A 26,398-nucleotide genomic window follows, 5' to 3' on the forward strand; every position below is an offset into this window, starting at 1 on the left:
GCAGTCTGACATTGTGCTACAAAAACATAGCGCATCACTCCAAGTTCACATACCATTGACTCAGCAGAGAGGACTATCAAGGTAACTTTGCCCCATTTGGGAAGTACTTATTATTTGGCTACGTTGCTTGATAATGTTTATTAATGAAGGGCTTTAAGTGGGCTGGGGCTAGACGGGGCTGAGCCCCGGCAGTCTGTGAATAATGTTTCTGTGCTGGGGCTCCCTAAAGTGCCCTGGTAGCCCCATCCAATCAGCCCCCTAGAAGCCAAGGCCTTTTTTCCGACGCTTGAAGCTCTCACTCTCGGTCAATATGACATGTGTGTCAGTGGAGTTATTATATATGCCTGTGTTTATGGATGGATTATATGGTTTCGGGTGACACTGCATTTGACTAACCCGTTGCAGTTGATTTCAATTGTGGGGGCTCTGCATTTTCATGCACAACTGGGTCAAATATATCTGCTGATTTTGGTATTGCCAGAACATGTTCTCTCTGTGCCTCCTTGCAGAAACAGAGAGCAAGTGCATGGAAGAATCTGAAAGGGTGTGGTTATGACAGCAGCCAACGAAGCATCTATGAACAGTGACGTTACTAGAAACCAGTACTAGGGGGGGGGGGACAAACCAGGGAGCAAAAATACAACAAGAGGGGCGGGGTGATGGCGCATCAAATAATGGTCAACACGTCAAACTGATTTAAATATACCCATATTTTCCCAAGTTGGTTATACAAATCTTGACATTAAGCATGTTCAGAGTAAGTCTAAGACAGTAAATGGTTTGCATCAAGTTAATATCCTAAAAAGTTAACTCACGTTCAGCAGTATCAAAAATGCACTATGCTCTAAGCACGAGACGGCATTCTTTTAACTAAAGCAGACATCACTGCCAGCAAACCTTCAAATAATGTGTAATTCGAGGTGATATTTAGCGGAAAAGACATCATGTCCAGCTCAGCTTTTAATAATAGCCCGTCAAAAAGAGTCTGTTTAACAGAAGAGCTAGCACTCCTACCTCAGTTTCAAATGATAGTCAAGGACAGTGTGTTTAACAGATGAAACATCACGTAAAGGCGCCAAGTACAGGGGGAAAGTAGGCAACTGCTCCCTTGGTTCTTTAGTTATGGCTGCAGGAATCTCACCGTGGCCCTATAGAATTGTTTACAGTTTTCAGATTCTGGCTGCCAGTGGCAGCTGGTGAATACTTTAATTAGAGGGCTGTAAATATTTCCACCATACATGACAACGAGGCCTAGTGTAGCGAGGGCATTCTAACGAGAATTATTTTTTAAATAATGGCTTAAAATTGTGTATTTTACAGCAAATTTTGGGGGAAAATTGTGTAAAAAGCCAAGCAGTTTGAAATTGGTTTTGCAGGGTAACTCGTGATAAAAAAACAATAGATGCAAGTCGCCAACAGTGCACAGGAGCATTTCCCCAATACATTTTTATGATGTCTTTGCCCGCAGTATATGCCAGTATAAAAAACATGTTCATGCTGGCTGCACCAATATATGCCAGTATTCCAATATAAGAACATACTCAAGTTTGCTTTGTACATAGCTCCAGTAATGATACTATAAGAAAAAATGTCCACACGAGTTCTGCCAATATATGGCAGTACTGCCCGTAAGACCATACCCCAGTTGGCTTTACCATTAAAGATGCCATGCCGCAGTATGAAAACAATTTCAAACTGGCTGCACCTAAATGCCAGTCTAACCACAAAATAACAATTATCATGCTTGCTTTAACAAAGATGCCCAATATAAAAGGTCATGCTACAATCATAAATGGATAGACTGACTGCATTAAAATTACAGTCTACCTTCATAATAACACTTATCATGCTTGCTTTAACAATGATGCCCAATACATAATGCATTGCCACAGTACAAAATTGATAGACTGACTGCATTAAAATTACAGTTTACCTTCATAATAACACTTATCATGCTTGCTTTAACAATGATGCCCAATACATAATGCATTGCCACAGTACAAAATTGATAGACTGGCTGCATTAAAATGCCAGTCTAGCTATATAATAACACTTATCATGCTTGCTTTATCATAGATGCCCAGTAAAACATACCATGCCTGTCCCCTTGCGCCACCCCCAGCGCCTCACACACCCACAATCAATGTGAGTCATGGTATTGTTTACTAGACATCTATTGTAGATGCCCAGTAGAAAAATGTGCCTGGCCCCTGGACCCCTTAGCAACTCAGGATCACACAATGTGATTAAGTGTGCATGCAAAGCCTGGGGGGGCAGGGGCCAGCCATGGTATTTTTACTAGGTGCCCATCATAAATGCCCAGTACAAATACCATGCCTGCCCCCTGGGCAACCAAGTGCCTCACACAGGGAGCTGATTTTGGCTGGTGGAGAGTGGTGTTGTGCAAAATCAGCTTCCCGGCCCAGCACAACCACATGCGCACACACATCTTGTACTCGCTCATTCACACACGCACCCATCATCATACACTCATTCATTACACACAACACAAGCATACATGCACATTCAAATTTACTGACCTTCTGCCCAGGTCCTGAAGTTTCCTCCCAGGGCTCCAGCTCCGACATAGCATGAACAGGAAACAAAGAGTGCTTCCTGATTTCTGCACATCCGTGCAAAAGCAGGAACACTGATGACGAACTGCCCTGCTCCGTTTGTATGTGCTGGGTGGCGCAATTGTGCCCCTTTGCACATACAAACATGCAGTCCCACAGCCAGCACCTCTAATGGTCATGCAAGGCTGGTGGGGGGCAAAACGCCCCTGGCTTTGCATGGCCCATCGGATATGCGCAGCTGGGAAACAGGACTGTCAAATGGAAATCGTGTTTCCCTTTGACAGTTCAAGCCAGTCCAGAAACGCTCCCTCAGCTGCAAAACCCAGCAGTTGAGGAAGCACTCTGTTTTTATACTGGCCTGGCACCTTGGCTCCTCCTTAATGGCCGTGGGTGCTGGTGAGTTAGTGCCTCCTCACCCATTATGGACGAGCCACCACTGGTACATCCTCAATGAATCCATGCACAGGTTCAGTGTGGCTAGAGATGAAATACTGTTGACTTTGACGTCACATAGATGAACTGCACTGTTGTAATGCAGGGATTTTTAGACCATTAAGGGATCCATAGACATGCCCTACAGTAGAAGGCTATTAGGGTAGCGCAGCAGGTTGAGTGACAGTTGTTGTGATGTTATATATTTAAAACTGTCTGCTAATCTTAAGATGCTTTGCTTTTCCTTATAAAAAAAAAGCAAGTGTTATTAAATGTGTTCAGCCAGGGGGTGGGTTGGGCTGGATGCTGGACTCCTGGACAGAACCGTAAGTGGGCAGGGGATAGCTGGGGCAGAGCCCCAGCAGTTTCCAAAAAAGGTCTCCCAAGCCAGGGCCCTGCTGGGGCTCACCAGCGACTGGCCCCAGCCACGTCGACCCGTCAGGCAGCATTAGAAAAAAGAAAAGGCATCACTGCTTCTTTGTTCTAATCCGAAGTGCTGACCCCGGCAGTCAGCCCTTTAACCGTGCAGCACTGCGTGGTTAAGGGGCTTTCCGCTGTGTGTTGGGTCTTTACTCAGAAACCAAAGGAGGGGCTGGGCAACCCAGCCCACCCCCTGCTTCTGAGTTAAGAGCTGACACGCAGCAGGCGGCCCTTTCCCTCAAGGAGCCGAGTGTTTAATGGGTTGCCTGCGTGACCCCTGCAGACAATCCCTTAAGCATGCTGTTCCTTGACTGAAAAGGCCACCTGCTGGATGTTGGAGGCACAGAAGGGTAGCTGGGGCGCACTGGTGTCACACCTTTGGTGCGCCCAGTCTCTCCTTTTGTTTCTTTATCACAGGCTTTGTGCCTCTGATTTGAGACAAAAAGGAGGGTTAGGGTGCACTAAAGGTAATAATGCCAGGGTGCCCAGCTCTCCTGCTCTTATTAGCTCCCCCCCCACCTAGGCGAGGCGGGCTCTCTAGTGGGCATGGCCTAAGTACACCCATACTTAGGCCATGCATGCCCCCTAACGACAGCCCCCCTCGATTTAGCATCCCATTTAAAACACTGCTCCTGGATGTAGTTCTTTGCTAGGGGGTAGGGCAAGCCACGACGGAGCAATCCTTATAAAACCTTATAAAAACCCCTTACCCCACCGGCCCGCCTACCTCTATGTGTTTGTTTTGGTGTGCCACCCAAGTGACCTCATTAGGCAACCCCTATGAAAAATGTCTGGAGGCGCCACTAGTTATTGTAATGGCAGACCAGCCGAGGTGCAGGCTATTCTGAGCAATGGGCACCTCTACATCCCGAATGGCACAACCCCTCACTGCCTCCCAAGGGTGAATGCCACGCGCCACTGCTTGGCATTAAATTAACAGGATAGGCTGGGGTGAGCGACTCGAGCATGCGCTCAAGTTTCACAACTCTAGAAAGGGATCCCGATGAGAGTTGAGGAAAGGAGTAAAGATCCCGCGAGAAGGTCTGAGGGAGGCTTTGTAGGTGCGACAGCCGCACCACGTTGAAAATGCGTGGATAGCTTTCTAACTACCCACGAATGTTACAAAACAAATACAGCATGTGCTTGGATTATTTTTAGTTTTAGGTTTTCCATTAAACTGGGAAACATCAACATCCATTTACGATATCTTTCCACGTTTTTCCTAATTTGAACCAGAGGTTTTGCCATTTTTTACCTCAGAAATTTGAAGAACATTTCCGCAGATTTTCATGTATGTTTTTCGACAGATTTCGATGGCTCGCGGGTACATATGAAACAGCGTAAATGTGTTTTACACGTCCGACCTCCAGGGCAGGCTTGTCTGGCTCCGGGTCCCAGGGGCGCGAGGATGTAGTGCTGCGGGGCGCTTGCGTGCGTTCCATGCGAGCCCTGTTGGCGGGTGGCGAGGTCAAAGTCCCAAGGAGAACAGCAGCAACGCAGCAGAGAACGGCGAAGCAAAAGTTAATAGGTGACGGCTGAAGAGAAACCGAAAGCCATCTGCACAAGTCAAGAGGGTGGCCTTTCCGCTCAGCGCGCCCACTTGATGCCCTTTAATACCACGAGCCTTGATAAGGCCGGCTGCATCACAGGACTACGTTTTTTTCAAGGCAGGATCGGGTCCCTCTCAGTTCGAACCATTTTAAACATCTATGAAGCAGAAATTGACCAATTCAGCTTGTTCGTGAATATAAATGTGTTGGCCCTTAATAGTGAGGGTCCAATGCCGTTTCTCTTGTTTTTGTTTCTGCTGTGATGACTGGATTACTTACTGATGATCTTCATTACTGCGAATCCCGCTCTTCCTCGTCACAGTACGTACCGTTGATCGGAAGCAATCTGCAAACTCTTTATAGCTGTGCCCGTCCCATATGTGGAGGTTTATAATACCTCCCCTATCCCATAGTCCACCAGTTACTTTTCTACTACTAAGAATAAGATCATGTTATGTTAAAGGTTCTTATACCGTGCACTGTTGCCTCCTGCGTGTTTTCTTGGCGCTCTGGCGGATCTGTAAAGCAAGGGTGGGGAGGGGTGGGGTAAGTTGGTAGGACGGAGTGGGAGACAAGAGCAAGAGAGCTGTTATGTGCTGTTGGCAGCTTCAGTTCAGTTGACACCGTTCACTGAGCATAGGTGGGTTTTTCATTATGACTCTTTCAATCACTTGGAGGGTGAGGAGGGATGTCAGTAGAGGGACGAGGAAGAGCAGGACTAGGAGTAATGAAGATTATTGATAAGTATCCAGTTGTTACCGTCCCGCCCCACCTCTTCATCCCAGTATTTAACATTGAGTCATGCCAAAGACTTTCATGATGGGAGGGGCCTAAGACAAACCACACTGACCACATGTATGCTGCTGCACACTGCACTACAAATGGTTCTATTTCTTTTGACCTCCTGTTGGAGGCCACTCTAAAAAAAAACGGACTTTTTAGACATCATTGGATCTGCCTTCAATAAGCATAATTTGGCTGTCATTGGGGGGGTTTCACCCGCCAGAACCTCCCATGCGGTGTGCCACCACCCAGTCGTCTGCCCGCTTCCCCTGCCCCATCCCGTCCTTGTCTCCGTGTCTGCGTGGCCCACCCTGCCCCAACCCCTAATACACTCCTCGCTCCCTTTGACCATTCCACCCCGTACCTGACCTCCTCCAGCCCTCCCCCACCCCAGACTCCAAAATGCACTTACCTGTTACACCAACTTCCTCGTTTCAGCCCCGGTGAGTGACGCGCCATCGCTCCTCCTGCAGTGGTCGAAGTGTACGAAAACAAGTAGTGGAGCTATGTTCCCTGCTGGCCTGCACCCACTCCCCACAAAACCCATCACCACATCCCCTCCCACACACAATACACACACCCCAAACACTTGCACCTGCTGTTTAAGGGAACGTTCAGTGCAGTGCACTGAAAGTGCAAGTTTCAACTTCTTCCTACACTTTCATTTTAAAACGAAACCATTCCGGAACGGTTTCTTTTTAAAATAAAAGTATAGGAGCTGTCAAAGGTAATTTAAAAAAGTAGAGGAGCACCGCTCCCGACCGGTCCCGCTCACTTCGACCACTGCCCTCCTGCCACATCATGATCTTCTCTGGCCATCGTTTCCTTAGTCTGCCTCTTTTAGAGGCCTCCCAGAAAACAGTGTTAAAAGACTATACACCGCAGCAATTTATGCAGCAATAGGTCTGAATCCAACATCTTTTTAACTAATTCCATACCTCAGCACACTTTCCGCTAAAAGAGTAGGCTGCTGGCTCGTCTACATTCAATCTATAATGCCTAGTGAATGTATTAGGTGCTGCCAGGGCTTTAAGTGGGGTAAGAAATCGAGGGGGGGCCCTCATTTGGGGGCGTGGCTTGTGGGAGGGGCGTGGCCTAAAAAGTACGCAAATCGTAGGGTATACACACAAATATATATAAATGTTATATATTTGTGTGAGTACCTTACTATGGTTTGTGTACTATGCAAGCCATCTTTTCTAAACATAGAGATATGTAACATATTTCTACGTTTATAAAAGATGGCTTGCAAAGTACACAAACCATAGTAAGGTACGCACACAAATATATAACATTTATATATACTTGTGTGCATACCCTACGGTTTGCCTAGTTTTCAGGCCATCTTTTTTAAACATTTCAAGCCATCATTTATAAAGCTTTGACTACGGACAAAATTGTCCGTCGGCAAAGCTTTATAAAAGATGGCTTGAAATGTGTACTTTCCAAGCCATCTTTTATAAACCTCGAAATATGTTGAGGAATCCCCAGGTTCGCCGAGGGTTAAAGACGCCTCGGCGACCTGGGGAAACAAAGGGACAGTAACTGCCTCTGGTGACCTAACGCGAATGGTCACCAAAGGCAGTTTCTCTGACTGACGGAAGTGGCAGCCAGTCACAAGCGTTGCTGTGGCTGGCTGGCACTTCTTTCAGCTCGCCTGACTTCATGGTAGGCGCATCTCCCGTCGCGGCTGCGGCCGCGACGTGATAATGCATCCCGCCAATGTTGCGGTAGGACGGGGGCCCTGGCAGGGCCCCGGCTCAGTCTCACTTTTTGGAGACTGCCGGGGCCCGGCCCCGGCAGGCCCCGGCCCACTTTAAGCACTGGGTGCTGCCCTGGTTGCCTCTCTGTAAGGTTCTGCAATGAGACTTACTACACATTGGTCCAGGCTGCCACCACCCCCGGCTCCATGTCATTGGAACAACCAGTCGGATGCCTCAGCTAATTTTGGTTAGTGATGTTTTTCTTCCCAATCACACGACCGCAAATGTTAACAACAAATTGCCTATTGTCCTGCAGGACTTATTTAACCTCAGGTGCTCCATGATAGTTCTTTTCACAACCAAGCAATGCCATGCCACTTCTTCGGAAGGTGGCGGGTATGAGAAAACCTCGGCAAGACCACATCCTGAAACATGCACACCACCGTAGGGGAAAATACTGGATCACACTAAAGTATGAGAGCATCATTTTGTATTTTTTTAAAGGCTAGTATCCCTAATTAGCCCAAATCTCCCCAGATGTCTATCCAAGGTGATTTCACCCAAGCAAGTGCTTTTAAGGTCAGACACCTGATATGTATGTTGTCAATTGGCTCGAAATGACCTGTCTGTAATGAATTAAGGACCAATGGCAAATCCAAAAGGTGAGCCACAGGGCCCGACATGGAGAAGCTCTTTCACATTCTCCCCACAAGATCTTCCTTCGAAAAGCTTTAAGAGCTGCCCACTATGCCCGTAATGTAGAAGCGGCCAGACACATTTGGTAGCCACCTTGTAAAACAGAAGAACTGATGGAATCCCTCATTCCAGGGCCACCACATTCTTCCTAACACACCATGAGATTACATTCTTTAGGGCTGAGTGCTGCCTAGTTTGCTGTGCTGTTTCTGTGCTGGGAAACCTTATTTCCACAGCCCCCCTACTCTCAATGTCCATACTTACCGTTGACTACAGCTCAGTTTGAGAAAACCCCGTCCCCGTACATGACAGGAGGAGGCCATCTTGGAATCTCTGAAGTTCCAGTGATACCGGGAACCAACCCCTTCTTGGCAAGTAAGGCCCACCAGAACCACCTCTGCCTGGCTGTCTTTAATCTTCCTGCCCACTCTGCCTATAAGAGGAATGGAAGGGAATATATACAGCAATCCTGGTGCCCACCCCAGGGCCATCGCATGCATGCCCCATGCACCACAGGGTCTGAAAATGTGAACGGAACGCGGCCACCTGCACAGTCTCTGAAGAGGCACACATACCTATCAGTAGGGTTTCAAACTTGCGGCATAGCTCCATGACTGTGCTCTGATGGAGTGACAGTTTCTGAGACCCTTGGAAAAGCCTGCTCAAGTGACCCACTGCCAAATTATCCTCTCCCTCTGCTTTCAATAATTTCAGGTTGAGCTACCCACGCTCCTGATTTTCCCTTGCCAGACCATCTAAATTTCTTGCTCCTGTGCCCTCTGCTCATTTATGTAGGCCAAGGCTGTGGAGTTATGTGATTGAACTAGTACAATCTCATTCCCTATCCTAATCTGAAAGGCTCTCAAAGCCTTTCCTATATCTGGCAGTTCCCTCCAATTGGAAGAGTGATGTGCCCCTCTAGATGGCCACCTCTCTTGGGTGGACTTGCCTTCCAGAATTTCTCTCCATTGTATCTTTCTCGCTTTTATGGTAGGAATGATCATGAATGATCATGGATGGTTGATCTGACCCTACTCCTTTTCTCCGAACAGTCAACTTGTGCCACCCCCAGCGCTTCGCCTCATGACCCATTGTAATCAATGCCTGTGAGCTTGGTCCGGTTGAGGAAGGCCCAGGGTTTGGGAGTGCAGAGGTCACTTTATGCCATAGGATTTAGCTTTGGTCAATCACAGTGCACAGGGAACGGTTTCAGTCAGTTTCCAGTGGAAGATACAAAGATAAGAACTTCTGCCATATAGTCCCCTTTAGGACATTAGGACACCTCACAGGATTGAACAAGGAGTGTTCCAGCGAAAGTCACCACTGTCAGGCGGCAACAGGTGATCGTCCTGTGACAAACACAGAAGTAGGTCGGGTGCAGCTTCCCTTAGAGTGAGATGACTGACATTGCAAGAGCCGGTGACTTGTGGCACAAGCTGAAGATCTGCAAAGTTCCAAGGTTCTGCTCAGAACAGTGACTGTGTCAGCGAGGTAGCCCACGAGAAAGCTGGTCAATCCATCATTTGGCCCAGGGACACTTCTGAAGACTCAGAAGGCTCATATCCTGGAGCAGGGAACAAAACTGTTGTTCCCACTTGTTCAGTGGTCAAAGCAGCAACCAAAGCCTTCTTGAGATCAGGACAGAGAAGCAGGGCTTCACCGGGACAACACTGGAGTCTATGCTGGTCAGCTCCGGTGGTCATCTCTGGGTCATCAGCGGGCTGCTGTTCTTCATAGAAGTCTTGGCTAAAAACAGTGATCTCATGGACAGTTGTAGTAGCCCTCATTTTATCCAAGATTCAGGTTGGGAGCAAGCACAAGCTCAGCAATGCTAAGGATCTGTAACAGTCAAACAGCCAGGGGTTGTCCAATCATGGACTACCATTGGTCACCACACCTGTCCAGCGACAGACTTTCAGGCACCAGAGGATATGGATTGGGACTAGACAGTCACTATTCTCATATGGGCATAACCCACTACCAGGTGTTAGACCTTCCTAAGTGTCAACAATCCAATTGAAGATCTTCAACTACAATTTAAAAAGTGTGTACCCTTGCTTGAGCCTAATGACTCTCTGCAACAACATTGAAACAAATATAGGTTGAAAACAATGGATTGATAAGATGTTATATACAAAATCACATACCAAATTCTATTTACTAATACATCTAATCGCAAGTGCACTCACCTGCTTTGTCATAACAACAATGATTTGTTAAAAACATATACAAACATCAATATATAATTTCAAAACACCGACGATAATTCATTCACACATAGAAAATTCAAGTCTCAATGACCCGACTATACGTAGTGATGGTAATTTACACCCAATTCACGAGCTATGAGGATCTTAGCCCGACTTATGTAAGTTTCTGTCCTGAATGATAAAAAGTTGCTGGACATTCCTCAGGGCCGGGAAATGTGTGTCTTAAAGGTAGCAGGGGGTCAATTCCACTTTTCTCTCTATAGAAATATTCCAGAAGGTCCCTAGAATTTGCCTGTCTTTTTGTACTATCAGACGATAATCTAACAATAAGTGTTGGCGATGCTGCTGTCACGATTCTTTGTTCCCTCTCCACCGTATGCCTTCTACAAAGATGGTAAACTGGAGGTGCGCATCTTGGTAAGTTGTAGTTATCAATTCTTGAGGACTTCCTGTTATTCTTGTACTGATGGAATCTACACCCCTCCACTTGGGCTCAGGGACCTGGTGGGAGTCTTTTCCCCAAGGAAACGCTATCAGTTGGTGGGGCTTCTTGTGCCCTCCATTCCCTTTACACCTGCTACTCCACTCGCTTAGTGACAACTGCGAGCGAATGGAGTAGCAGGTCTAAAGGGATCAAATACGTTAATCCCTCCCAGTAGACAAATTCTACACCTTCCCGATCAACTTGTAGATCACAGTCAAACTAATGCATCTTTTTGCTATGGGCCCACAAGGCACAAGGCCCGCCTCTGGGCATGGGTAAGTCAAGTGGCAACTACACGAACCAACCAGAAACAGACTCCCGCAGAGGGCCCGGGACTTTTGAACTGCACGTTTTTCTACAACAAAAAATCTGATCACTCATTTTCCCTCTTTTATTCACTAACCAAACCAGCTCTTTCAGATTCGCTAAAGTGCCAAGAGACGAAGCAAACGTCAGCAGGGCGCATTATAAAACTCGATAACATATTCTCCCAAAAAATCGTAAGATCAAGAATCCTTTTTGTAATCATCAAGAAATTGTGCATGTTCTTGGTCTAGTAATATATATCTCCATATGGATAGTATTAAAGTAGTAACCCCCTTGTTAAAGCTTGTGTCTTTATGATTGGTTAGAGGTACTTTCCCTTTAATGAGGCTTTATATATATATATTTCTGTAATAGGTGTGTACATGTTCCTCTCGTCTATCCAAGGCTGCTTTTTTGTAATCACATTACGTGGAACCTATTGTGTAAGCTGGCGTTACAACACATCCTTGAGTGTGGTGCACATACGCCACAGTGCACAGAATTAGTTGTAACACTGGCACATGCACGCTTAAGTGTAAGGGTGCCGCAAATGTGAGGTACACCCCAAAACATGAATATCCAAATGTGCGTTATGAACCCTGTTGGCAAACGTCCTGGTCGGTGCACAAAAAAAGGCAGATGTGTGTTGGCCGGTGGCTCTGCACCAACACGCTCCCACATTGCAGAACACCAATGCGCTACTCTGTCAAAGGAGTCAGGCCCCACCTGGCATTGCTTTGGATCAACAGAGGTATCCCACTGGGCAACCAATCTCTGACTGAACTCCTTCATCCTTCAAGGCCAAGCGACCTCTCCCAACCCATCAGATAGCCACCATCCTCTCCGACATTATACCAACCCCCCACTGCGGTGGCCTAAATAGGGCCGCTTAATGTGTATGTCAGCATGCATTACATATTGCGAGGTGAACTGAATATTTATCATTGTGGACTCTGCCACATGCTGTGTGGACAATATGCACTGTGCACCACGTGCATATTTGACCAATGTCACGAGGCATCTGGTGTAATCTGACCAGGGCTGAATGATGCCACTGCATCCCCGACCCCCGCGCAATGTAAACAGGGGCTTAATGCTGCTTTGATCTCTATGTGGCACCCATCTTGTTTTATGGACCAATGATTCGTTCTGTTTTTTTGATGGCCAAAAGTACATGGATTTGTGATCAGTTAGAGCTATGCTTGTCACCTCACTTATGGTCTCTTGACGTGCACACCCCTCTTGTCACACGCACTGTATTTGAGAGCACTATTTGGCTATAACGTTCTTTTTATTTCTCTTTTGAAACATCGGTTTCATCAATACTATATTTGCTCCAAAATACCCCATATAAGCAGCCATTACAGACATGTGAGGCACTATCATGTTGCCCCAGGTCACTCCATGACATTGAACAGGGGTTGAAGGGCTTGCACGTGCATGCCTGGTCCACAATGCACATGGGTGCCCCATGCTCTTGCATGATGGTGCTCAGGTACACGGCTTAGTCAGAGCACTGGTGGGCTGGGGGTTATAACACTTGTCAGTGAGCAGGTACAAGCAATGCTCGCATTCATTTCTTTCATGTCAGCCATTTTGTAACTGCATACAGGCAGCCCTACAGATAAGTAGGGCTGCTGGTAACAGTATTACTCCTTACAAATGGACAAACACTCTCCAAAAATAAAAATAGGGAAACATAATCCCCCCCCCCCCCCAAAATAAAAATAGCGAACAGACACATGGTTTCACTCACACAGCTGCATGGATAAGTTTGGACCAGTTGCGCACGTAGGACCACAGAACAAAGTACTGTTATTACTGTCTGATGAGAAGAAGTAAATATGTATCCTTTATTGTCTGTGAATAACTAGGCGCAAAGAAATCATTAATTACAAAAGCATTCCCGTTTTCCAGCTAAAACATTTTTACTCACTTATAAAATACTCCCATTGGGAATTGAGCTTATATTTGTACTCACCTAAAACATAATTTTACTCCCAACTTTAAAAAAATGGGGAGAAAAATGCTCCTACTTTAAAATGTTATCTGGAGCACACAGAGATGCTCCCCTGCAACCGCAGTCCCGGCCAGGCGCCGTCTGGGTTTGCCTGCATGTCACTAGCCATTTCTGGTGGGTGCAGTGGTGGCCTTAACTTTATGCTGCTACAAAGGGGGTTCTTCTGGCAGCCATGCCCCCTCACGTGGCTGGATATTACAGCAGTCTGTACTTTCATTTATCCACCAAATGTATTATGGGACTTATAGTTCTGAGTCATTTCATTTGCATACAGCAAGCAGTATCAGTGTCAACAAGGACCTCACTATTATAATTTTTAACTTTACTTGTTAATAACGAACACTTTTAAGATGGAGGTATTTGAAATATTCATTCACAAGATAAAACTCACCATAACAAATGCTTGTTTTTTTTTGTCTGTTTTTTAATCTGGACAATAAACTTGTTCTTTTTGCAAAAAATCATCAGCAGTATCCATGTACTACTAATATAGGTTTTCAAATTCAGACATGTCAAGGGTGACCTGGGTGAGCTGTAAAAAGTAATCTTTAATAAAACAATAGAACCCTCATGGGGGGGGGCGAGATTTACAAGCCTGAGCGAAGCAAAGGCTTTAACGTAGCCTTGGGGGCATTTCCCAGCGGGTAATGCCCACCTCTGAGGGTTCTATTGCTATTAGTACCCCAGCCAATTGAATCGGTGTACTAATAGTATTTTTACTCGAGTTGAGAAACGGCATGTAAAACGTTTCTGAACTCGAGCAAAAAAATTGGACACTGTGGATAGGGGCGAAGGGACTACGCGTAGTCCCTTCACCCTTTCCATGGCGGTCTGATGAAGAAAGGGATGGAACTCTGAGGGACGCAACGCTGCGACCCTTGGCAGGTGAGTCTTTCGGCAGGCTGGTAGGGCGGCGTGGGTCAATCAGATCGATTGATACAGTCTGATTGTCCCTCGCCGGGCATGAACTTGAATTAAAACACGTTGCCTGTTTGATCCTTCCTAGACTAGCAATGCTTGTACGGAACTCAAACAGCAGAAGGCATCATATGGCGCAATTCACATAGTTTTCTCAGTTCTGTCTCTCTGGACCACCAATACTCTTTTAATCATGGTTTATTTTGGGGAAGCAATCAGCCAAAAGCAGATTTTCAGATGGGTTAGGTGAGTCCATATGGACAAAATACTTTTTTCAACAAAGACTTCTCCAGTAGATAGCAACTTTATTTTATAAGTCACTGAGCTCGTTCAATGTTCCGCAAATTCATTACTTTTCAACCCTGACAAATACTCTCTCTACACAGTATAAATTCTCGTGAAACTCTGCTGAGCACTTTCCCTAAATAGTATTCTTTCTTGCGCAACTCTACTGAGCTGTCTTTAGAAACATGCACACCGGAAGCAGTATGGGGTATTTGGCAGTGGCTCAGCCATGGTTACCTGCTGCTCATCTGTCCCCTTTTACACACTGTGTCGCCCGCATTGCATTTCAAGTGGGGCACATGTTTAAGAGCCTCAGTAAAAGTCCCTGCGCAATAGCCATGACAGTCTCTTGGAATTTCAGGTGGCTTCGGGCCAGCTGGCTCCCCAAACTTCAGTGACGGGCAAGTGTCTTCGGGTGAAAACTCAGGCACTCTCTTTATTGCCACAATCCAAGTGTCCTCACGTCCCTGATTCCTTTAATGAAAGGTCTTTTATTAATTCTTAATAACATCTAGGCAATTTACCTGATGCATGTGACTTGCATTATACATTTAATCCACCTATTAATAAAATATAATTCTTAATATGAACTTCTGGTTTTTGTGAGTAATGAGGCTCAATCCTCGGTATCCAAAATCACCACTGATGGATAAAAACTATTAGCAGGAAGAAGAGGACGAAGCCAGAGGAGTCTCTGCATCAATTACAGTGTGACCAATGCTCTTTTACTTTTTGTGTTTTCCTCTTTTACTTTTACTGCTCAAATGCCACTGTTTGCTGTGTCCAAATGTTTAAATGGTGTTGGGGCGGAGTTTATGAACAATGTATGCTCCATGAGTATTCTATGGTGGCCTTGCACATTCTGAGATATTTGTCAGATGGCCCCTTTGTATTCTAGAAGCATAAAGAAAAAAGTAAAGCACTGGTGGAGATGTTTGAGCAAGCTTCCATGGCTGATCACTTTGGCTTCAAGTTCCTGCTTCGTTCCTTGGTTAAGATGTGTCATATTACTGTTATGGTTTGTTTAATTGTCGGGTATTTGTATGCCCTTTTAGGACAAAACAGTTCATATTAAAAAAACAAAAAGTAGAGCACTGAAAAAAAGAGGTTTGAGCCCAGCTCTCGAAACTGTTCTCGTTCTTCAAAGTTGAGTGTCTGATCCCTTGGTCTACCTATGCTCTGTTTGGGGAGTGTGCATGAGAGAAGCGAAACATAGCACAGTACGTCCCTATGCGCTGAGCCAGGCTCCATCCTGTGGATGCCACAGAAGGCGGCACAGTGGGAAATTTGACATGCTTGGTATAGCTAAAACCTTGGGCATCGGTCGGTGCAGTTTGAATCTAGTGACACACCAAAGAGAGAGTGGACAGATGCAGTTAATTTTCCTTTAGGCGGCATATGGACAATGGGGTAAGAAGAAATACATCTGGGACTTTCAGCTCACCAACCAAGCGGGATATCCCACAGTGGCCACAGGGACATGCAACAGGTACATTGTGTGTCGAACAATATTACAGATTTAGATGACAAGTTCTGTAGACGTCTTTTTTCTATACGAAGATACACTTTGTATTGAAATGTATATGCTTCTATGTGAGCAACAGAAGCCTTGCTTGTTTTAGTGTGTATGTCTTTATGTACACACAGAGGCACGTCTCTTGTAGGAGCCCAGGTACCTCTGCAGTCGTTTTCTCTGCGTGTTGATCTTCCAGCAAGTGGTGGGATGCCCCCAGCTTGTTTTCAGATCAGTGTCTCGTGGTGAGGATCCTGGAATGTAGAAAAGGGAAGACATACAGCTCAGCCGTTTGTTTCCCAATACTCCTGGAGGCACCACTCTAGCGTTAAGATGGCCGCCTCCCTAAACCAAACAACGGCGAGTTTCAGACATCAAGGGAGGTGCCTCGCGCTACGTGACGAAACATAAATATTTAGCCAGCAAGCCGTGTTCTTTCCATTGAGCAAATAAACATGGATACGTAGGCAGCACGAGAAGTGTCGTCTACTAGTTATATAAGCATTGCCCATTTGCATGTTTTGGGGCAGAGGTGAAGCTGTAGATATCATTTACAGAAAAGGAAAGCATCGTCTGCGCCGCTTAGAACAAGGCTAATTTAATTCTGAGGGAGCCTTTTTAAATGGTGGTTAATTTTTGAGCGGTGATGCACCACAACCTTCCATGCCCCTATGAACAACTCAATATGAGCCCCTATGGCCACCATCTCACCCAAGGCCTTGATGCGTTCCCTTCGTTCATCCTCCAGTTTCGCTCTCCAAATTCCTAGAGTCAAATGCAAATGAGCAGGCGTGTCCAGCTTCTGCGCCACGGCGCTAACCCTCTGGAGCTCTCCTTGCAACCATATCAAAAACAAGCCCTCTTACTATACCTTTAGAAAACTTGTGAAAACTTGGCTGTTCGATAAATACGATCAATTGGTTTGCCTGCTCTGTGACCTTCCTTTACTAAGTCCTTGGTTGTCTACCAACTTCTGTACAAGCGCTGTGATACCCCCGGGTCTGGGTGCTACATCAATGTAATAAATAAATAAATAAAATATGTGCCCCTAAGAGCACCAGCCAATGGGCTCTTCTTATAGCATCTTAGCGCATAGCTATTCATCCCTGCCCATCGAAGCCTCCTCATTGTGTGCCCCTATATGCAAATACCCATTTGCCACTCATGACACCACCCCTGTGGATGCCTAGGAGGCAGCTATGGCAACCTTCCATGTGCCCATTTGAATACTTCCCTGGCTGTCCATTAAGCCAGCTCAGTGAGTTAAGTGCTGGTTCCAGACATTTGTGTGCAGCCTGCAGGACACAGGTTTGAATCCCTGCAGAGCTGACTTAGCATTTCACTCTTCGGAGGCTGATAAACCGAGTACCCTTAACAGTGTAACATTAACACCTATCATTACTTTGCTTAGAGGATGGCGGGACCGGTCATGCTGCACTACATACAAATGTGATGTTACTACCTGGCAATATGATGCACGGATATTTTCATCTGATGGCAGCGCATGTGCCTATGAGACTGCACCGGGCATGCAATGGCAGTGCACTGACAGGTGAGGATGCACCTTGTATATGACGGTTGCACCTGTCACACAATAGGTGTGGCTGAGTATATGGCAATGGTGAGTTCCACCTGGTACGGTGGGACTAAAGCTCTGTGCACACTTTGTAGCAGGGCATATGAGCATGTACCTGGGAGCAAGAGACTGCTCCTGGGTATATGATGCCTGCAACTGAACATATAAGTCTGCACCCGGCAGCAGATGGCTGTACCGGCCCATTGTTGGCTGTAGATGGGTATGCAGAGGTACCCTTGGAAAAAGGCAGAAGCCCCTATGCGTAGGTGTCTGCACGTGGGTATATTGGTCCTAATCTGGCATGCTATATACCCACTTGGGCATATAATGGCTCTAACTTGGCATAGGTGGTTACACCTGGTATACGACTGTGGCACCTGGGGGTCTGTGTAGGTGTCATATGGCATAAGAGGGTTCTCCCTTAGAATATAAAGGGTTTCATGTGATTACAACGAAACCTATAACCCATCCCAAACCCCTCCCGACCCGTTTGATTCCCTTAGCCCACCCCATATATATTACAAATAAAAAAATGCGTTATTTTTCGTTATTTTAGGGTCGTTTTTATCACAATCAGAGAAATGCATGCCTCACTTTGCAATAAAAACGTGCACTTTGTTTTTTAAGAGTATAGAGGCTGCAAAACAAGTTCTTACAGCATATGTTTTGAAGCAGGCGTGCACCTGCAGAACACTTGGGCTGTGGTCGTCACACCTACTCAGAAACAGTGCTGTTGGCGCCTCCGTGTTTGGCGGATATATGGCTATGAAGGCAACACCAGAGAAGAAGAGCCAGGTGCAGACCAAGAGGAGAAGTCTGGCCTCAGCACACATTCCATGGGATTATGTAGCCGGATGTGTCAAGCAAACTATGCCGCAGTGCATCACCACAGTCATGTATTTACTATTTAATTAATATTACAGGGAAAACAATGCAATTTTGACCCACAAATGCTTACAAAACAACATTGATTTACAATGCAGAGGACCAGTGTCCTTAACAATGGGTGGGAGGATGTGGCTGTAAGACCAGATGATGCTGATGAGGTAGAAACATGAACCAGGGATCAGGACAGGTGAGAGTGATATAGGAACCGGATAGTAGAGGAAGTGCTAAGTTTTAGGATGAAGGGTTGAGGGATAAGTGCACGGGGGTTGTCATGGAGAGGTAGGGGGAGCTGTGGTGGCATAGAATGCTATGCAAGTGGGTCTTCAGAAAGGAGGAGAGCTAGGAGGTTGAATTTAAATAGAGATCACGTGGGAGTAGTGCGGAGAGGGAGACGAAGATCATTCCAGAGTCAGGGAGCGAGGAGAGGAAGAGAGCGAAATGAGAGGGAGCACAAGGGGCACGAGAGGTGGCATGGAGGTGAGCCGAAGATGATCGTAAGGAGCGAGGGGTACAGTAGGGAGTGAGATGGTCCGATAGGTATGGTGGGGCAAGTCCATGTATAGTTTTGAAGATGATGAGAATACGTTTATACTTGAGGGCACTCTGTCTCATAGTTAACCAGCCTAATTCACAACGGGCTGGGCAGTTGAGGTGATGCTTGATGAGTGTACCGATAGCAAAGTTGTGGACTTTGTTGGGAGGTGAAAAAGCATAGTTGGGAAGGCCATAGAGTAGACCGTCGCAGTAGTCAGATCAAGAGAGTACTAAAGAGGAGATTGGGTGCTTAGCATTGCTGAAGGGAAGAAGATGCTTATTGTGCTAATGTTGAGATTAAGTCTGGCCGCAGTGGCAGATTTGGAGATGAATGGCGAGAAGTTGTGTGATGGGTCAAAGACGACACCAAGGTTGTGAGCAGAAGCAGAGTAGGGAAGGTAATCAGGAGAGGGAAGAGGGGGAGAGGAAGAGATATCCTGTTTGGATGCGAAGTAGAGAACCTCAGTCTTAGTGGAGCTGAGCATGAGCGAGTAAGATGGCATCCAGTATTTGATAGTGGAGAGACAGATAAAGTGGGAAAGGAGAAGAAGGTCTGAGTGTCATCAGCGAAGAGTTGATAGCAGAAGGTCAAAGTGCCAAGAGCAGAGGGATGGAGAGTAAAGAGAAATTGACGCAGAACTGACCCTTGGGGAACACCAACAGTAATGGGGATGAGTGCAGAGGTAAGACTATTCCAGGATACCTGGAAGTGTCTGGGGGCTGGTGGGGGGGTATGAAGCAATCCAAGTGAGTGCCTTGCCCCTTATGCCTAGGAGAAATAGCATTGAGAGAAGGACAGAAGGGTTGACAGTATTGAACGCAGCAAAGAGGTTGAGAAGAAAAAGAATAGATGGACGGTTTGCATGACAAGTGCAAGAGATGTAGTGGCTGACATTGAGGAGAGCTGACTCAGTAGAGTGCAGAGGTTGGAAGCTAGATTGAAGAAGATCCCAGAGGTTGTGTGTGTGGAGGAAGGCAGTGATTCGGTTGAAAACTGTGCACTGTAGAATTTTGAAATAGTGAGCTAGAGGAGAGACAGGACGCAAGTTGGCAGGACATTTAGTATGTAGGCCAGGTTTCTTAAGGATAGCAATGACAGTAGCTGACTTGTAGAATGATGGAAAAGTGGCACTGCCAAGCGAGGAGTTGAAGGGGGGAAGTAGGATATGGAGCAATACTGGGAGATAGTAAAACTCCTATGTGTGGGGATTGAGGGTTGATGGGGGAACATGAAGGGTTAGCCCTGAGCAGAAGGTCAAATATCTCATCAAGGTAAGTGGGGGTAAAGGAAGACATTGTCACAGGAGAGGAGTGTAGAGGTGGTGGAGCAAAGTGAGCAGGTTGTGGGATACAAGCTAATTTGAGAGAGTATTTTGAATGTTGGAACATTTTGAAGCAAAGTAGAGAGCTATATTGTTAGCAGAAAGAGTAGAGGAGATGGAGAAGAGTTTAGGAGATGAGAGAATTGAGTAGAGAGATTTTTGGAGGTGCTTAGGATGAGAGGATTGAGGTGAAATGAGAGAGGATTAGAAGTCACGTTTGATAGAGTCGAAAGAAGAGGAGTAGTTTTAAAGAACAGTCATGTGGAGTTGGAGATCCGAAGAGTGTCTAGATCTTTGCCAAGTGAGAAGGTTTTTCCTCGTTGTTATCAGGGCGTGGATGGTAGGTGTGATCCAAGTCCGTGGAGGGAAGGGTTTAGGAGTGAATGTAGTAAGAGGGAAGTGAGAGGAGAAGAAAGCGTTAAGAGCACCGTTAAAGTTAGTGAGTGCTTTATCAGAGGATGGAACAGTGAGTTTGCATTGGAGGAGAGAAAGTGGGGTAGGTCAGAGAGGCAGATAGAACATTTGGAAGTGGTAGACGGAGCGAGTAGGGTGGAAGTAGGAGTGGAATGATCAAAGAGAGAAGGAGTGGTGGAGCTATTACAGGTGAAGAGTGGAGATGTGATGAGGATAAGGTCAAGGGAATTATCATTTAAATGAGTGGACAGAGAGTGGTCAGAAGAGAGCGAGTGGTTAAGGAGAAGAGAGCTACAGTCTCTGTATAGAGGAGAGCAGAGAGAGGGGAGGCTAAAGTCACCAGTGACAGTGAGGTGAAGATGGGGAGGAATGGAGTCAATTAGTTGAGAAAGGCTTGCAATAAATTGATCTGCGGGATCAAGGTGGCCGATAGATATAATATGAATACCATAGGGAGCAGTGATTGTGGAGATAGTGTATTCGAAAGAAGGAGAAATAGCTGTAGATAGGGGAGTAGGAGAGAAAGGGAGTTTGGAAGATGCAAACAGACCTAGACCACCATCCCAACCAGCTGGGTGGGGAGAGTGGGTAAAGGTGTAGGCAGGTTTGTGAAGGGCAGCAAGGGTTGCAGAGTCTGAGGGAGAAATCCGGGTTTCTGTCAAGGTAATGAGGTCAAGAGAGGGAGAATGGGAAAGGAGGAAGACATAGGCAAAGGATGTCTTGTTACAGACAGATTGTGCATTCCAAAGAGCAATATAAAGAGAATGAGATGCAGAATACTGATGTTGAGACTGCGAAGTAGAGAGGCTCTTGGTGTAGATGTGCGTAAGGGATGTGTGGTGAAAGGTAGGGCTGGAGGTTTTGTGAATAAAGAGAGTCATAGCACGAATATAGGTGTGACGCCGAAGTAAAGAGATCATAGGGGTAGGAAGAGAGTTGAACTGGTTTTCAGCAGAGGAGAATGAAGAAAGAAGTAGAAGAGAAAGGCAGAGATAGTAAAAGCAGTGCAGGGTCAGGGCAGGGATGAGCAACAATGTAATTGGTACTCACCAGCAAGTATCAGGACACAGCAAAGCAATACCTCCAAGGCAAAAAGGCTGGAAGAAAGGCTGGGGGCTGTCCCTTAGCTGTTTGCAGTTTGCTGGGTCAACTCACAGCACAATCCAAGCAGTGCCACAGCAGTATTTCACAGTGCACCTATGATATCTCATGTCATCTCCTGGCAACTCTATAACTTAATATATCAGTGCAGCCTGATAGGAGCTCAAAGGAACAGTATGCCACACCACCGAATAAGGTGGCATTGCGCAATACTTCAGTTCCTTCCCACGGCAGGTTAAACAACATGGTAGTGCATTCTAAAGGTAGTACCACCATACAGAAACTTAGTAGACCAGTCTGATCCGCACCATGACAGAATAACTCAGCCAACTATCGCAGTAGCCCCTTTGCCCAATTTCTCTGTGTGCACTCATAGCAGCTTTATGACATATACGAGCACCCTCAAGGAAGCCTAGTGGCACAATATGCCCAAGTGCCCACGTAGCAGCGTAGTTGCATTATATGTCAGTGCATCCACAAAGCAGCTTCATGGCACATTATAGCAGTGCAAAGTAGAGGGAGCATCACATGACAGAATCTCAGTGCACCTTCATAGCAGCACCATGAAACATTACACCTGCGCACCTTCATAGCAGGTGAATGACACAGTAGGTCAGTGCAGAGCAACCTGCTGCCACAACACATCACACTCGCACCTCCACAATAGGTCCATGGCACAGCAGCAGAGAGCACCGTCATAGCAGTTCATGTGTAATATATAACAGTACCCGAAAGCAGATTCATGCTCCATATCTCAGTGCACTCACACACAAGGTTCATGGCGCAGTGTGTTAGGGCGTCCCCACCACAGCAGGTTAATTGCACAGCATAGCAGTGCGTCAAAGAGGGAGCATCATAACACAGAACCGCAATGCACCTTTGTTAAAATGGATTTCTGAACTCTGTCCTGGAGGAGCAGAGGTTCAGAAGGCCAGCCTAGTTTCTTGGAACAGGGTAACCTCTGGACAAGCCAGACCAATCAGGGTAGCGATCGCAGCGGTCAAGACTAGGTCTCAAGAGGGGTGAGGGTGACTGAAAGCCCGCAATGAGCACACAAAGCAAGGACACTTACAAATTACTCCAAGCAGGTGTTATATTAAAAATATATACACATTTATTACAAGGCCTTTGTAACATTGACTGTAGCGAGAAATCACAATAAAACTCAAGTAAACCAACACTTACCAAACCAATACAATATATATACAAATACAAACGAGTCTAATGAGGTAGACGCACGAAATGTGTAGACCACCTAGATGGGGAGAAAAACAGGCAGTGCGAATATTAATTAGACCCAATCCGCCTTCAGAGGCACCTAACTAAAAGGAAGTCCAAGCCCTACGAAGAGTGGAGCCTTGTGCTCAAAAGTACCTGCACACGCTGGTGCCAACGGGCAAAAAGGGGAGTCTCTTCGAGGGAATCAGGCAGTTTAGTTTGGTGAACAAATGAAGATGAACAGAGCTCCACGACTCAAGTGCAGCCTCCACTATGGGCAGAAGCAGAGCGCGAGTACTGAAGGGCGTGCTGTTAGACACAGCAGGGAAAAGCTATGGGCTCCTGCAGGAGGGTGACCAGTTCCTAGCGATGCTACTCACCGGTCCCCGATGCAAGCAGTCCCAGGCTTCTCCGCGTCAGTTTCAGTGCTGGCAGGTTTAGATACGAGCAGGGGACGTCTCGGCATTGTGTAGATTCCGCAGCAGCAGAAGTTGAGTTGAGGACGTCCCAAACGCAGTGAACCCGCACAGTTTGTTACCACAGCAGGGCAAGGGAGCGGCCGTGTGTATTTCAGCCAAATATACACTACTCACTTCAGACCTGGGAATGCCAAGTGTACGAATCGTGTGAGAGTGACAAGGACTTGTAATACAACACAACCAGACGGCGGTTACAGAGCAAGACTCCTGGGTAGGCTGGTCAGTCTGCTGGATGGCCCAGAGACACCTCCGAAGGCTTACGTGCAGGAGATGGTGAAGTTGTTCCCACTATTCCAAGGGTCGAAGTACCAGTACAGGCCTTCTCGTTCGATCCGAGGTAGAAAGGGTTTCACAAAGCGACAGCAGTGCAGAGGAGCAGTCCTTCAGCGGGTCACCAGCGATTTCTCGGTTCAGCCTCGTGGTTGCAGGATACTTGGCTCCTGTATTCCTTTGTTCGTGAGAACTCAGGAGATCGACATGGTAGTGGTGTTTCCAGCCCCCTCTTATCCACGGTTCCCTTCACGCCAAAACGGAGGGGACCCAATGGGAGATCTGCTCACAAAACACTCACACCATACGTGGACCTATCACGGACAACGGAGGTCCCAGGCATTCACGCCACCCTAGACTCTCTGGCACCCAGGATGTGTATTGGGAGCAGACATCCCAGCCCACATCCTGGAGGCACACACAAGGTCTGTAGAAGCCCGCGAAAACATCTGTGTTTCGCGGGAAAGTACATGCCCAAATAAGGAAGGCCCCGGGTAGGCTCGACCTGGTGGAAGGTGAAGTGGGCAAGACGGCCAGCGGACAGGACAAAGAGCCTCGTGGTCTGGCCATTTTGGCAGTCAGGCCACCGTTTTGGGCTAAGCGCGAGAAACGCGCTTAAACGCCAAAAGGAGCTCAAAAACACAAAGAAACGATCGCTACCACCAGTCCCGTCCGTGATTCACTTGCACCATTCGATAACAATCCCAAGAGAGTATCTAGGGCCTGTAGTAGACTAGAGACCCAAAGAGAGCAGTAACTTATTTTACAGTGCCCTCTTGTGCCATGTTGCGCGAAAGCTGCAACATGATACGGAAAACAATGTTTCCCGGTACTGACTGTCTTAAGGGCATGTCAGTTTCCCCGTAAGAATGGAGCGAAAGCCCAGAGGAGTGCGGCAGAAGGCTGCACTTTTCTGGCAAAGTCTAGATCCTGGTGAAAACAACAGCAAAAAGTTTAGGGGTTGCCACATGGAAGGAAAATTACCCACAATTAAGAAATCTTTCCTAACAACCTTCATAGCAGCACCATGAAACATTACACTTGTGCACCTTCATAGTAGATGAGTGACACAGTAGGTCAGTGCACAGCAACCTGGTGGCACAACACATCACACTCGCACCTCCACATTAGGTTCATGGCACAGCAGCAGAGAGCACCTTCATAGCAGGTCCTGGTGTAATATATAACAGTACCCGAAAGCAGATCCATGCCTCCATATCTCAGGGCACTCACACACCAGGTTCATGGCACAGTATGTTAGGGCGTCCCCACCACAGCACAAGATAGTGCGCCATAGAGGGAGCATCATACGACAGCACCGCAGTGCACCTTCATGGCAGCTCCGTAGAGTGTCATGATAGTGCCCCTTCATAGTAGCTGAATGACACAGTATGTCAGTGCACAGCGACTTCACACATCATAGTCACCCTGTCTATCAATGCGCCTCCACTCTAGGCTAGTGGCGCAGCAGCACAATGCACCTTCACAGCAGTTCATGGGGTAATATGTAACAGTACCCGAAAACAGATTCATGGCTCCATATCTCAGTGCACTCACACAGGGTGTTAGGGCGTCCCCCCAGAAGGTTAATTGCACACCATAGCAGTTGGCCAAAGAGGGAGAACTATATAGCAGAGCCGCAATGCACCTTCATAGCAGAACTATGAAACATTGCACCTGTGCACCTTCACAGTAGATGAACACATCACACTCGCACCTCCACATTAGGTCCATGGCACAGCCGCAGAGTGCACCTTGCTAGCAGTTCATGGCGTAATGAATCACGGTAGCCTAAACAAATTCATGGCGCCATGTCTCGGTGAACGTCCCCACTGCGCTCATGGCACAATATCTAGGTGGAGGGGCGTAATGCACAGTGATTGCACTAAATTGGTGCATACTTAATCGGAGCGTCGCTGTATAAAACACAATTGCACACTTATGCAATCTCAAAACACATTATATGAGTGCCGCCCATTGGAAGAGTCGTGGGACATTATCTCAGTGCATATATAAAGGATCGTGTGTGTTGCCAGGCCGACCTCGCCTGCAGGTATGTTTGCAAGAGCGACCCTCTTTCGCTCTCTCCCAGCTCAGTTCCCGCTTCGAGGGGATCGCATCTCTGGGAACCAGACAGGGCCTTTGTGCTTTTCACCCGTGCACACATTGCTCGGTGCGCGCGGTACCCAAGGACACAATACCTGCTTGTCTTCCGCCGAGCGAGGCTTCCCCGGAGGATGGTCACGCCATGTCCCAGGCTGCGAGTCTGCAACTCGCCCCAATTCCACCCAAGAAAGGGCGCACGGAGCCTTGCGGAAGCGGGAAGACGTGCGCCTCCCTCACGGAGCAGGTGCGCGCCGGCACCCGTGTCCCGTGCAGTGGCAACCCTGCACACACACACCCTAGCAGGAGGATGTGCGCTTTGGCAGGTAACTCGAGTGCAGGTGAGAGCAGCCTTGCCCCCGCCCACTACACCCTGGCAATCTCGCACGCAAATGAGATGCTTAAACGTAACCACTTGCAGCCCACGCCTCGAAGCTCCTGGCACACCCGTATGCACTTGAGTGCAACTTGGGAGACCTGCAGAACACCTTCCAAGACGACGGCGGAAGGTCGTCTAGCCGAGAGCATACACGCGTCCCTGGACGTCAACGCTGGGCCACAGGGAAACGAGCACCACATGGCAGGCAACATTGCAAT

General features: G+C 47.1%; 1 protein-coding gene across 3 annotated transcripts in view; it reads right to left on the bottom strand.

Annotated features, from left to right (window-relative positions):
• The window catches only part of LOC138566713 (nesprin-2-like), a 279,861-nt gene extending 253,725 nt beyond the window's left edge, over window positions 1-26,136 (bottom strand). For 2 of the 3 annotated variants that reach the window (XM_069644310.1, XM_069644308.1), the window contains exon 1: window positions 4,684-4,900. In XM_069644310.1, the coding sequence (XP_069500411.1) occupies window positions 4,684-4,758 (75 nt within the window). In that variant the 5' untranslated portion in view covers window positions 4,759-4,900. Of the gene's footprint in view, window positions 1-4,683; window positions 4,901-25,899 lie in introns of those variants that run through there. The other variant, XM_069644309.1, reaches the window with a different exon arrangement.
• Between the last annotated feature and the right edge of the window lie 262 nt (window positions 26,137-26,398).

This window comes from Ambystoma mexicanum, chromosome 2p, assembly GCF_040938575.1.
Source record: "Ambystoma mexicanum isolate Mex_15411 chromosome 2p, UKY_AmexF1_1, whole genome shotgun sequence".
Taxonomy (NCBI): Eukaryota; Metazoa; Chordata; class Amphibia; order Caudata; family Ambystomatidae; genus Ambystoma; species Ambystoma mexicanum.